The sequence below is a fragment of the Hypanus sabinus genome, chromosome 2, assembly GCF_030144855.1.
Source record: "Hypanus sabinus isolate sHypSab1 chromosome 2, sHypSab1.hap1, whole genome shotgun sequence".
Lineage (NCBI taxonomy): Eukaryota > Metazoa > Chordata > Chondrichthyes > Myliobatiformes > Dasyatidae > Hypanus > Hypanus sabinus.
Genome location: NC_082707.1, coordinates 208972092 through 208986940, shown reverse-complemented (window position 1 = coordinate 208986940; position 14849 = coordinate 208972092). Strand labels below are relative to the sequence as shown.

General features: G+C 42.7%; 1 protein-coding gene across 1 annotated transcript; it reads left to right on the top strand.

Moving 5' to 3' along the window:
* The first annotated feature begins 4647 nt into the window (after positions 1 to 4647).
* si:dkey-85n7.8 (COX8 domain-containing protein) lies at positions 4648 to 6415 on the top strand. The gene is made up of 2 exons (XM_059962730.1): positions 4648 to 5543; positions 6122 to 6415. Exons 1-2 carry the CDS (start codon positions 5433 to 5435, stop codon positions 6215 to 6217), a joined length of 207 nt encoding a protein of 68 aa, XP_059818713.1. The 5' UTR covers positions 4648 to 5432; the 3' UTR covers positions 6218 to 6415.
* Positions 6416 to 14849: the final 8434 nt, after the last annotated feature.

The window sequence follows — 14849 nt, the reverse complement described above, 5'->3', positions numbered from 1 at the left end:
CTCTGACGCACCAACATCAGATGGTCCGAGCTTTGCTCCCAGTGCACGCTGGTCCAGGCCAGGGCTCTCCCGGTCAGGATAGAGATCACGAAGGCCATATTTCTGGGGCCAGGATGGCTGGAGTTCAAACACCAATGAACATTGAGTGAGGCAGTGGATGCAAGAGCCGGGTCACCGCTCAATCTCTCTGGGGTCGGAAGACCGACTGGCTCGCAGAACGAATGACAGCCTCACCCGAACGACAGTGACTTCTTCCTTGCAATAGTTGGCACCCGGCCTGGAGACCTGGAGGTCGTGTTTCTCCAGAGTCTGTCCAGAAATGTTCTGTCTGTGGCTGGCCTTCGCATTGGACAGGCTCTGGAGCTCTGCTGGGTCCATGTTGACCTTGATCGTACTGTGATGAGAGCCCCAGGTAAGGATGGTTAGGATCCAAGCACTGGAGTAAGTGAGAGCAGAACGGAGACACGACACGAGGCTGAAATAAAGACGGGGTTCCAAACTAGACGACGAAGTTGAGCTGACGATTGAACCCTGAACCTCAGTTCAAGTGCTCTTTAAATATTGCAACTCTGCCGCCAAAACATGATGACCAGTTAGCAGGGCAGGCCCGGATCTTTAAAGGGGCAGTGCCAGCTACCCTTATTTAAGAGAGTCAGAGCCTCTAAACTCTGGAGGCTGGTGCGCTCGTAACACACGGACTGTTCAGTGGCCTGTAATGTAGCCCCATTAATGTGGTCACACCCTTCTTATTGAGTTCTACCCAGAATGCCTCAGTAGACAAATTCACCAGTCTGCTGGAGAATATCTAGTACTGAGCCATGACATTTTCCTTGAATAGTAACGCCACCCCTCCTCCTTTAATCCCTCCCACTCTGTGCAGCTAAAACAATGAAACCTTGGAATATTGAGCTGTAAAACCTGCCCCTCCCGCAACCAAGTCCCACTAATGGCCGCAATATCATAATTCCAGATCAGAATCATGTCCTGAGCTCAACTGCCTTTCCTGCAATACTTCTTGCATTGAAATATATGAACATCAGGACCCTAGCCGTACCTTGCTCAACCTTTTGATTCCCAACTTTGTCTGAGATCTTAATAACATCTGTCCCCACAACCTCTCCACTAACTGTTCCTATCCCCTGTGACTGTCGTTTAAAACTCACTCCTTCCTCCTGTGCAGCACTAGCAAACCTTCCTAACAACATGTTAGTCCCCTTCCAGTTCAGATACAAACTATCTCTTCTGTACAGGCTGTGGTGAACTACATATACCTGTCTGGACATGCCCCCTGCTGACTGCTCCTGTGGCTCCTCCCACAGACCCCTGTATAAAGGCGATCAAGGCCTGAGCCCGGCCTTTCAGTCTCCAGGATGTAGTATGGTGGTCACTCACTGCTTGTTCCTTCTTCCAGTCAATAAAAGCCGATATCTCGCCTTACGTCTCAGAGTGAGTTATTGATGGTGCATCACAGGCCCCAATTTTCCTGGAAGAGAGCCCAATGATTCAAATTCTATGCCCTCCCTCTGACACTAACTCTTTAGCCACGTGTTAACATGTGACACAGTTAGCAATCCTGAGATCACAACCCTGGAGGTCCTGCCTTTTAACATAGCACCGAACTCCCTGAACTCCCCATGCAGAACCTCGTCACTCATCCCACCCACGTCATTGGTACCTGATGGACCATGAGCTCTGGCTGCTCACTGTCCCACTTACGGACTCGATCCAAAATATCCCAGGCTCTAGCATCCAGGAGGTAACATTCCCTCTGGGAATCTCGGTCTTACACACTGAACCTCCTGTCTGTACCCCTAACTAATGAATACCCTGTCACCACGGTGTGCTCCCCCCCTTCCCTTCTGAGTCACGGAGCCAGACTCAGTGCTAGAGACCTGTCTTTCCTCTGCTAGGTCATTTTCCCCCCCTCCCCCCCCCAACAGTATCCAAACCTGTAGTTGAGGGGGGATGGCCAGAGGGGTACTCTGCATTGGCTCCTTAACCTGAACCTTCTTCTCCTTCCTGACTGCCACCCAATTTCCTGTGTCCTGCACCTTGGGTGTAACTGCTTCTCTATGTGTCCCATCTATCACCCCTTCAGCCTCCTGAATGATCTAGAGTTCATCCAGTTGCAATTCCAGCTCCTGAATGCGGATTGTTAGAAGCTGCAGCTGGATGCATTGCTTACAGCCGTAGTCGTCAGAAACACAAGGTCTCCCTGCCTTCCCACATCCCGCAAGAGGACCATTCAACTCTCCTGCCTGACACCTTTACTGTTTCTAACTGAGCAGATATAAAGAAGGAAAAACAGCAGGGGAGAGAAAATACACAAGCTACAGCTTTTTTTTTGCCTTCTCTCATTCAAGCCTCTTCCTTGCTGAAGCCCCGAAGAGTTAAAGCCTCAAAACCCCACTCTAACTCTGACCACTCCAAAGTTGGCTGCTCCGCTTGCCCCTGACTTTCTTTAATTTGTTCCTGTCTATCAATCCCAAACATTGATGAGCACTGCTCAAAGCACCAAATTGCCACAATCTCTTCTACCTGAGCAAACTATATCTTCTCAGGTTTCTGATCTCTGATTGAGCACTGCTCAAAGCACCAAATTGCCACAATCTCTTCTACCTGAGCAAACTATATCTTCTCAGGTTTCTGATCTCTGATTGAGCACTGCTCAAAGCACCAAATTGCCACAATCTCTTCTACCTGAGCAAACTATATCTTCTCAGGTTTCTGATCTCTGATTGAGCACTGCTCAAAGCACCAAATTGCCACAATCTCTTCTACCTGAGCAAACTATATCTTCTCAGGTTTCTGATCTCTGATTGAGCACTGCTCAAAGCACCAAATTGCCACAATCTCTTCTACCTGAGCAAACTATATCTTCTCAGGTTTCTGATCTCTGATTGAGCACTGCTCAAAGCACCAAATTGCCACAATCTCTTCTACCTGAGCAAACTATATCTTCTCAGGTTTCTGATCTCTGATTGAGCACTGCTCAAAGCACCAAATTGCCACAATCTCTTCTACCTGAGCAAACTATATCTTCTCAGGTTTCTGATCTCTGATTGAGCACTGCTCAAAGCACCAAATTGCCACAATCTCTTCTACCTGAGCAAACTATATCTTCTCAGGTTTCTGATCTCTGATTGAGCACTGCTCAAAGTTCCAAACTGCTGCAAGTCGCTGCTTTTTCTACTCAATATGTACTATGTTGTGCATCTTGGTCTGGAGGGATGTTGCTTCATTTGGCAGTAGATGTGTAGACAAACCACAGCCACCACTTGCTTGTGTCCACACTGCACCAGAATATGTGGATCCTCAATCAGCTTCTACAGCCACCAGAGGAACCACCGTCAGACAACTCCTCATACTCAACTCCAGTGACCACACTATCACTAGTATACCTGTGTGGTTGAATGACAATAAACTGAACTTTAACTTCAAATTGAGAGACCATCTGAGTACTTGAACTGAACTTGCATTGGCAAGTGAGATAGAATTTTGTATGGTTAATTTGAACATGTTTGAATATTAGGGTTTTATTAAAAGTAAAAAGACTGTTGAAGACAGGAAATTGGAAAACGGAGCAGTGCTGGCTGGGAAGAGTTGAGAAAGAGGTCGAGAGGAGTTTGAACTTCCGTGTGACTGGATGGAGTCTGATGCCTCTGGGAATTTGCGGTTGTCATGTTTGCATAATACAGGCCTGAAACTGATTTGGATCAGTGGGAGAAAAGATAATTGAGTGTGACACACAACTATCGGAGCCCTTACCCACGGCTGAGATACTCGAGTGCCCAGGAGGGCGCAATGTCGGATCCAATCCATGCAACAATCGAGGTTGATTAATGTCATTTCCAGCACACAAGTGCAACGCTGCCTTTAATTTGTTTTTTCCCAAAAATGCGCGGACCAACAATTGCTCTGAGCAAGAAATTTTTACATGGCCTGAAAACTGCTTTGCACTTTAATAAAATCAAATCCCAGCTGCACGAAAACAACGTCTATGTGCATGGGAGCACTTGAGTTACTGCATGACCGCTCACCCGCGCATCTTAGACGCAAATCTTCACTAGTGTAAAGGAGAACAAAATAAATTTTTCTCCAGATCCGATGCACCAGAAAACACACACCAAAACACATGCAGACACAAACACACACACCACACACACTCGCACATTGACACAAACATAACACACGCACACACACGCAAACACGCACATACACACAAACACATACACACTGACACAAACACACACATACACGCACGCGCGCGCTCACAAACACACATGCTCGCGTACACACAAACACACACACACACTGACACAAACACAACACACACACTCAAACACATACGCGCACTGACACACACACAAACACACACACACACACACACACACACACGCTCTCATATGCGCGCGCACACACTCTCTCTCTCCCACACACACACATACACAGTAAGATAAAGAACTCAATAATAAAAATACAATAAATATAACACATTATATAGTTTATATGCACATATTGATTATACGTCCCTAAAGTGACGCTAGGCACAGGAGTGTCTGCAGAGTAACGAGGCAATCATTTTGACGAAAGCGAATTTTTAACTTTATTCTTATTCCTAAGGTTAGAGCACCAGACAAAACTTTGCATTCTATAGAGGCATTGGGATGTATTATCAATGTGAAAATCTGTATAAAAGTTCCATCAAATAGAATTTCCAGCACTGTTAGTTATGCACAATTATTAATTTTAATAATAATAATAATAACCGATTTATAGAGCAGTTTCCAGACAGACGATAGAATTCAAAGTCATTTACAATGGGATAATGTGCAAACATGAAAATTAATAAAAGATAAAAAGATGTTGGTTAAAAGCAAGGTTAAATAAATAGGTTTTGATCTGATGTTTAAAAGTATTGACTGAGCCTGCATCCCTTATAGTTTTAGATGTTGAATTCCACAGTTTGGGGCGCAGTTCAGAAAAGCTGACATGCCAATTATCTTTTGAGGGAGATTGTTTAAATTTAAGAGACTAGTGGAAGAAGACCAGAGAGCTCGAGCAGGATTATAAAACAAAAGTGATTCTGTGATGTACGGTACTCCAGTCCCAGACCAATGAGAGCTTTAAAAACAAGTAAATTAATTTTTGAAATCAATTCTAAAAGACGCAGGAAGCCAATGTGGATTAGCTAACAGGACTGAGATGTTCCCTCATCTAAATAAAGTGAGTTAGAATAATTTCAGCGTTTTATGTTGAATGTGATACTCAAAGTTTCCGCGCACTCTGAGACCCGCTAGCAGACGAGCCTCACTGGTCCTGCCTCTCCGGGACTCATTGCCAAATCACATAGCCCCCGTCAGTTTGGCGCTGACCGTGAGAAATCCAAGTTACAGTTTGAACCGGGGAGCACACAGAGAAAAAGCAAAGATATGTCGGGCATTCTCCGTGGACTGTTTGGCTGCCGTTTGTCGGTGATGCAGACCTTAATGCAAAAGGCGAATATTCACGTAAAACCGCCAAAAGAGAAAATCGGCCCTTTGGTAAGTTTGTATCCATGGCACCGCCATGTCTTCTCCTGTGAGTGCAACCTGGTGTCCGTCACGTACACCCAAAGTAGAAAAAAAACCTTTATTTTCAAAATTACTCCAAAATAAAGCTACCCGAAGACGAGATTCAAAGGTTATGGAGAGAAGGCAGGAGAGTGGGGGTTGCGAAGGAAAATGAATCAGTCATAACGGAATGATGGTGCAGTCTCGATGGGCCGAATAGCCAAATCCTGCTCTTATGTTCTATGGTCCGATGGTCGCACGGAAATTTTGAGTTTTGCACAGTTTATTAAACTCAACGAAATTTGAACTCCACATTGTTATTTTGCTCGCTTTTTAACGAGCCTTTCAGGAATATATCTTTCCTTGCCTTAGTTCATCAATGTATGTTAAATAATTTACTCTCATTTTCTTAAGGTAAAAATTGGGTTGCTAACGTTTTTGCTCCCTCTCTGTAAAATTTTAACACTTGTCGGTGATTTTTTTGGCACTGCACAGATTTCGGTATCGATAAAGTGGTAACGTGGTGTTTACCGCTGAGTTAAATGTGTTTCTTTGTGTGGCTTTTACAGAAGACAGTTCTGTGCCTGTCGGTGTTCGCATTGAGCCTGCTTGGACCAGCGGGTTGGATTCTGCATCATCTGCCGGAATACCGCAAAAGAAATTAAAGGGAACAGAGAGGGTTTGTGGTCGACTGCATTCAGACCCCGGTTATATTTAGAATCTGAGGTTGAAAGAACATTACGGGGACAACAATGTGCTCTCTGTTGCTGTAGTCTTTATCCCAGCTGTCTCCCATGCCTTGCAACTCGGGGAAGCGTTCCTTCTGTTTCTGCATGTTAAATAAAAACATCCGCCAAGAGTTACTACAACCTTAGTTAGCCTTGTCTATTTATACATCTTAATTTGCAGGCACATGCACCGGAGACTGCACCCTACTCACTCAGAACTAGATTTAATATCACCGGCATATGTCGTGAAATTTGTTAACTTTACGAGAACAGTATAATGAATTACATGATAAATAATTGAGAAAAAATTGAGTTATATAAATATATAATGTATATTAAATAAATAGTTGTTATAAATAAGTAGTACAAAATAACAGAAATAAAACAAAGTAGTGAGGTCGTGTTCATGGCTTCAATGCCTACTTAGAAATCAAGTGGCAGAGGGGAAGTAGCTGTTCCTGAAACATTCAGTGTGTGCCTTCAGATTTCTGTACTTGCTTCCCGCCGGTATCATTGTGCGCAGGGCACGTCCTGGCTGGTGGGGATCCGAAACGGTGGGCGCCTCCTTCCCAAGTCTCATACAACGCTCTCTGGAGCAGCGCAGTTGTCTTAGTCTATTACTAAAAGTTCATCTCTGTTCAGCCAAGATGTCTTGGATACCATGAAGTCCAACTTAGATACTATGATCCCATCTAGATCCTAGTTGATCCATATCATACTTCTTCTGGCGTCCCTCTTCCTTCCCTTTCTCCCATGGTCCACTTTCCTCTCTTATCAGATTCCTTTTTCTCCAGCCCTTTACCTTTTCCACCTATCACCTCCCACTTGTGCCCTTCCTCCTTCCCTTTCTCCCATGGTGACTCCTCATCTGTCCGATTCTTTCAGAGCAGGACCTCCAAGATAGTAATCTCTGGATTACTCCCAGTGACACATGCTGGTCAGGGCAGGAACAGGATGATTTGGCAGATGGAAGAGTGGTTAAGGAACTGGCGCAGGGGACAGAGATTCAGATTTCTGAATCACTGGGATCTGTTCTGAGGAAGGTGTGACCTGTACAAAAGGGACAGGTTACCCCTGAACCTGAGGGGAAGCAATATCCATGCTGGCTGGTTTGCTTGAACTGTTGGGGAGGGTTTAAACAAAATCTGCAGAGAGATGGGAACTGGAATGATAGGGCTGAGGATGGGGCCGTAGATAAACAACTAGATGGGTAGACAGATAGGTACTTTATTGATCCTACAGCAAATTAGTGTCACAGTAGCATTACAAGTGTACAGATACACAAGTATTAGAAGAGAAGTAAGAAAGAGTAAAAATTAATTTACCTCAAACAGTCTTAACAGGAGGGGATCATCCCTTCCCCAGCTATAAGTTGACTTGTTTTCGAGTCAAATGGCTGAGGGTAAGAATGACCTCATATAGCACTCTTTGAAGCAGCACAGTCGTCTTAGTCTATTACTAAAAGTGCTCCTCTGTTCAGACAAGATGGTATGCAGAGGGTGAGAAACATTGTCCAGAATTGCCTGGGTTCTTTGTTCCACTTTAGCCTCCAGTGTGTCCAGTTTGACTCTTGCAACAATTCCAGCCTTTCTAATCAGTTTATTGAGCCTGTTGGCATCACCCATGTTGATACCATTGTTCCAGCACACCACTGCATAGACGATTATATTGGTGACAACAGACTAGTAAAAAATTTAAAGGAGACGCCTGCATACTCCAAAGGACCTCAATCTCCTCTGGAAGTAGAGACGACTCTGGCCATTCATGTACACAGTCTTTGTGTTGGTGCTTCACTCAAGTCTCTCATCTAGGTGCACCTTAGGTACTTGTTGGTCCTCACCACATCCACGTCTTAACCAACAAAAGCGACAGGGAGCAGTGCAGGCCTAAAGTCCATCACCATCTCCTTTGTCTTACTGATGTTGAAGCAGTGTATTGTGAGACTGTGAGTAAAGACAGGCAGATAATAGGACAGAATTGTAGTCAGCGGGGTACTTTGCAATGTAACAGAGATTAAATTGAAAAGGGTGGTGAATACAAGTCTGAAGATGTAATATTTTAATGCACGCACTATACGGAATAAGGTAGATGATCTTGTAGTGCAATTAGAGATTGGCAGGTATGACGTTATGAGCATCACTGAGTCATGGCTGAAAGAAAGTTATAGCTGGGAGCTTAATATCCAAGGGTACACATTGTATTGAAAGGACAGGCATGTAGGCAGAGGGTGTAGTGTGGCTCCATTAGTAAAAAGTGAAATCAAATCCTTAGAAACAGGTGACACAGGATCAGAAGATGTAGAATCCTTGTGGGTAGAGTTAAGACATTTTAAGGGTAAAAGACCTCGATGGGAATTATATACAGATCTCAAACAGCAGTGAAGATGTGGACTACAAATTACAATGGGAGATAGAGGCAATGTTACAATAGTTGTGGGGGATTTCAATTTGCAAGTAGATTGGGAAAATCAGCTTGGTGCTGGATCTCAGAGTGAGAATTTGTAGAATGCCTATGAGATGCATTCTTAGAGCAGTTGGTGGTTGAGCCCACTTAGGAAAAGCCCATACTGGATTGGGTGTTTGTAATAACCCTGATTTGATTAGAGAGCTTAAGGTAAAGGAATCCTTATGAGTCAGTGATCATAATATAATTCACCCTGCAGTTTGAGAGTGTGAAGACAAAGTCTGATGTGTCTGTCTTACAGTGGAGTAAAAGGAATTACAGAGGCATGAGAGAGAAGCTGGCCAAAGTTGATTGGAAGCTGACGTGCAGGTATGATGGTAGAACAACAATGGCTGGGGTTTCTAGGGGCAGTTCAGGTGGTGTTGAAAAGATACATCCTAAAGATGAATTACTTTAAGGGGAGGATGGGGCAATCGTGGCTGACAAGGGAAGTCAAAGACAGCATAAAAGCAAAGAGGGCATATAATAGAGTGAAGATTAGTGGGATGGTAGAGGATTGATAAGCTTTGAAAAACCAACAGAAGGCAACTGAAAAGACTGAAGGAGAGAAAAGATGAAATATGAAGGTCAGCTAAAAGACAACGTGAAATGTTTTTTCAGATATATAAAGAATAAAAGAGAGGGGAGAATGATGCTGGGGGGGGGGGGGGGATAGTAATGTTTTATTCCTGCCCACGATATTCAGCTGAACACCACAAGCAACAAAACAACGACAAAACAAGCCCCTCCCCTCCTTCACAAATAACAACCACCACTCACCTATAACTGTCCCTTATCCCTAACCCCCAACATACCCAATTTCCCTCAGGATCAATAAAGTATGTCTGTCTTGCCTGTCATTGTCATAATTCTACTACTCCTTACTTCTAACAGTCCTCATCCCTGACTCCCTGTGCTGTCCCCAAATCCATCCCAACAACTCTAAAAATTAAATAACTCTTAGAGTTATGATCTTGACAGACTTTGGAACTCAATGGCCATCTTGACCTAAAAAAGTGATAGTAAGCCCATCCACCATCTTGGTTTTGCTATCCCCAAATCTCAATCTTCACTAAATCTATGAATGTCAGCTTTAAAATTGCTTTTGTTGGAGGGTGTGGGTAGGTGGTTGTGGGGGGTAGTGATATCACTGATAGGGAACAGTAGCTGGTAGTAAGGTATTCTACATTTCCATTAGATTTGGGTAAAGAAGTTCTTCCTGATATTCTCCATATTTGTACTGGTTCCAACTACAAGATGCTCTTGTCTGCACAATCAGAGAAAAGAGTTATACTCTATTTATTTTCTTCGATCCATTCACCATCTGAAATATCTGCTGAAGTAAATTATTTCTTAAACATCCAACCAAGGAAACACAAACCCCATTAAAGCAATCCATCATTTATTTACTCTTAAACTAAACTATATGATACATAGCAAGTGCTATACATTATATTTATATATAATCATATATTTATACACACATTATTATATATGATATAATATATTGGACCAATACATTTTGGCCCAATTAAGCAGTTGTCCCAATTTGTTAAAATTTCATCAAAATAGTCAAAAGGAGCTATTTAACTGCTGAAAAATTATGTATTTACATGAAATAATGATCAATCTACCAATACCTCTACAGTACTATAAACTGCATATTAGTTCCTAATATTTATCCAGTGTACTCTGCCATGTTCTTTTGATTGATTGTAAATGAACAAAATCAGTGCAGACACTTAGTGCAGACAAACACACTGCCTTTGCATAAAGCTTTCAAAGATTACATCCTCCAAATCTTCATTTTCATTGTAGCATTCAATGATGAATGGCAATACTTTCAAATTCTTTGTAATTCCAAACTCGTCTCATTTTCGCTCTTGGCCATTTCTGGTATCTCCAAGTCGGAATGCTTGAAACTGAGGTGAGAAAACAGTTCAGAATTGTCCTACCTGCTTATTTCTTGCCAACTATCAATGACAAAATAACTGGATTTTTGCACACAAACACACAGAACTGATAAGCGATACCAATCCATCAGGGTGATAGGGTGGAGATGCATCTTATCCAAAAGAGTTGTAAGGTGCTCCTTCCCTCTGCTGGCCTACAGGTCACCCCGGGCTAGGTGTAGCACCTACTTATTCCCTCCGATCAGGGTCATGTGAACCTATGGGAGGATGTAGTGGATGGTCGTATGATCCTGGTTATGTGACACTGACACCAGATTGACAATCTCTGAAGAGTATTGGTAATGGTTGTGGTGGAAGGTTACCTGCCTGGTAAAGACATTGCCCAGAAGAAGGCAATGATAAACCACTTCTGTAAAAAAATTTGCCAAGAACAATCATGGCCATGGAAAAACCATGATCACCCATATTATACAACACACACATAATGATTGAAACAATACGTAAAATAAACCATACAGAATCTTTGACTTTAAAATTAAAGGCTCAGTGCACTAAAGTAAGGAAGGTGTGATAAATATTTAAAACTCACTTATTTCCCAGAACAAAATCTGTAATAAGGAGAAATGATCAAAGCGAGAACTGCCGACGATATTGAGATATTCATATACTTATTTACTGCCCTAAGCCGCTGGTGCTTAGGGGAAAATGAAAGCCCTCCATCTCAGCCTGTCTTGATCTTGGCAGTGCCGAGGGCTTCCTTCATCGTGCCAGTAGCTTCCTCTCGGTTTTCACTACTGTCAGCCATGCAAGTCCCAGGTGGAGACACAGGAGCACACAGGTTGCACACACAAATGCGTAAGAGTTCTGCATTGCAGTTTCCATAACAGTTCTGTTTGACAAGGCAGGATTGTTAGCCCTGAGCTGAACCCCAAAAACTGGAGGACGTGATCACTCTTTGTCTGGCTTCATCCCTTTGACAACGCATAAAGAGACAAGGCATAGAGCCCTGACCCAGTGCTCTGGGTCTTTTGAGGCACACAAGCCTCCAGACCCCAACAATGTTGTGGTCGTCTTAATTACAAGCTGCATTATCAAGTCTGGGCAATGACTATAGAGTCACTGCATCACATAAGTTAATTTTCTTCTGACAACACCAATCTTGTGCTGTATATTTATAATTAGTGAAGTTCTCAGGAATCTATGAATCCTCTTTGTAACCATATAACTATATAACAATTACAGCATGGAAACAGGCCATCTCAGCCCTTCTAGTCTGTGCTGTCTCACCTAGTCCCACTGACCCGCACTCAACCCATAACCCTCCATTCCTTTCCTGTCCAAATAACTATCCAATTTTACTTTAAATGACAATATCAAACCTGCCTCTACCACTTCTACTGGAAGCTCGTTCCACACAGCTACCACTCTCTGAGTAAAGAAATTCCCCCTCGTGTTTCCCTTACACTTTTGCCCCCTAACTCTCAACTCATGTCCTCTTGTTTGAATCTCCCCTACTCTCAATGGAAAAAGCCTATCCACGTCAACTCTATCAACTCTAAAGAGGGATGTCTACAATAGATATAGGCAGCATGGAGTAAAGGAATTGCTCGAGGAATATAAAGAATGTAAAAGGAATCTTAAGAAAGAGATTAGAAAAGCTAAAAGAAGATACGAGGTTGGTTTGGCAAATAAGGTGAAAGTAAATCCGAAAGGTTTCTACAGTTATATTAAAAGCAAGAGGATAGTGAGGGATAAAATTGGCCCCTTAGAGAATCAGAGTGGTCAGCTATGTGTGGAGCCGAGGGAGATGGGAGAGATTTTGAACGATTTCTTCTTTTTGGTATTCACTAAGGAGAAGGATATTGAATTGTGTAAGGTGTGGGAAACAAGTAAGGAAGTTATGGAACCTATGACAATTAAAGAGGTGGAAGTAATGGCGCTTTTAAGAAATTTAAAAGTGGATAGATCTCCAGGTCCTGACAGGATATTCCCCAGGACCTTGAGGGAAGTTTGTGTAGAAACAGCAGGAGCTCTGACGGAGATCTTTAAGATGTCATTAGAAACGGGGATTGTGCCGGAGGATTGGCGTATTGCTCATGTGGTTCCATTGTTTAAAAAGGGTTCTAGAAGTAAGCCTAGCAATTATAGACCTGTCAGTTTGACATCAGTGGTGGGTAAATTAATGGAAAGTATTCTTAGAGATAGTATTAATAATTACCTGGATAGACAGGATCTGATTAGGAGTAGCCAGCATGGATTTGTGCGTGGAAGGTCATGTTTGGCAAACCTTAATGAATTTTTTGAAGAAGTTACGAGGAATGTTGACGAGGGTAAGGCAGTGGATGTAGTCTATATGGACTTCAGCAAAGCCTTTGACAAAGTTCCACATGGAAGGTTAGTTAAGAAGGTTCAGTCGTTAGGTATTAATGCTGGAGTAATAAAATGGATTCAACAGTGGCTAGATGGGAGATGCCAGAGGGTAGTGGTGGAAAATTGTTTATCAGGATGGAGGCTGGTGACTAGCGGGGTGCCTCAGGGATCTGTTTTGGGCCCAATGTTGTTTGCAATATACATAAATGATCTGGATGATGGGGTGGTAAATTGGATTAGTAAGTATGCCGATGATACTAAGGTAGGAGGTGTTGTGGATAATGAGGTGGGTTTTCAAAGCTTGCAGGGAGATTTATGCCGGTTAGAAGAATGGGCTGAACGTTGGCAGATGGAGTTTAATGCTGAGAAGTGTGAGGTTCTACATTTTGGCAGGAATAATCCAAATAGAACATACAGGGTAAATGGTAGGGCATTGAGGAATGCAGAGGAACAGAGAGATCTAGGAATAACAGTGCATAGTTCCCTGAAGGTGGAGTCTCATGTAGATAGGGTGGTGAAGAAGGCTTTTGGAACAATGGCCTTTATAAATCAAAGCATTGAGTACAGAAGTTGGGATGTAATGTTAAAATTGTACAAGGCATTGGTAAGGCCAAATTTGGAATATTTTGTATAGTTCTGGTCACCGAATTATAGGAAAGATATCAATAAATTAGAGAGAGTGCAGAGACGATTTACTAGGATGTTACTTGGGTTTCAGCACTTAAATTACTGAGAAAGGTTGAACAAGTTAGGTCTCTATTCATTGGAGCATAGAAGGTTGAGGGGGGATTTGATCAAGGTATTTAAAATTTTGAGAGGGATAGATAGAGTTGACGTGAATAGGCTGTTTCCATTGAGAGTAGGGGAGATTCAAACTAGAGAACATGATTTGAGAGTTAGGGGGCAAAGTTTAAGGGAAACACGAGGGGGTATTTCTTTACTCAGAGAGTGATAGCTGTGTGGAATGAGCTTCCAGTAGAAGTAGTAGAGGCCAGTTCAGTTGTGTCATTTAAGGTAAAATTGGATTGGTATATGGACAGGAAAGGAGTGGAGGGTTATGGGCTGAGTGCGGGTAGGTGGGACTAGGTGAGATTAAGAGTTCGGCATGGACTAGGAGGGCCGAGATGGCCTGTTTCCGTGCTGTGATTGTTATATGGTTAAAAAAACAGCTACCACTGTTTGAATCTCCCCTATTCTCAATGGAAAAAGCCTATCAATGTCAACTCTATCTATCCCCCTCATAATTTTAAATACCTCTATCAAGTACCCCCTCAACCTTCTACACTCCAAAGAATAAAGAGCTAATTTGTTCAACCTTTCTCTGTAACTTAGGTGCTGAAACCCAAGTAACATTCTGGTAAATCTTCTCTGTACTCTCTCTATTTTGTTGATATCTTTCCTATAATTTGGTGACCAGAACTGTACACAATACTCAAAATTTGGCCTTACCAATGCCTTGTACAATTTTAACATTACATCCCAACTCCTATACTCAATGCTCTGATTTATAAAGGCCAGCATACCAAAAGCTTTCTTCACTACCCTATCCACATGAGATTCCACCTTCAGGGAACTATGCACCATTATTCCTAGATCACTCTGTTCTACCGCATTCTTCAATGCCCTACCATTTACCATGTATGTCCTATTTTGATCATTCCTACCAAAATGTAGCACCTCACATTTATCAGCATTAAACTCCGTCTGCCATCTTTCAGCCCACTCTTCTAACTGGCCTAAATCTCTCTGCAAGCTTTGAAAACCTACTTCATTATCCAATCCACAACACCACCTTTCTTAGTATCATCTGCATACTTACTAATCCATTTACCACCCCATCAACC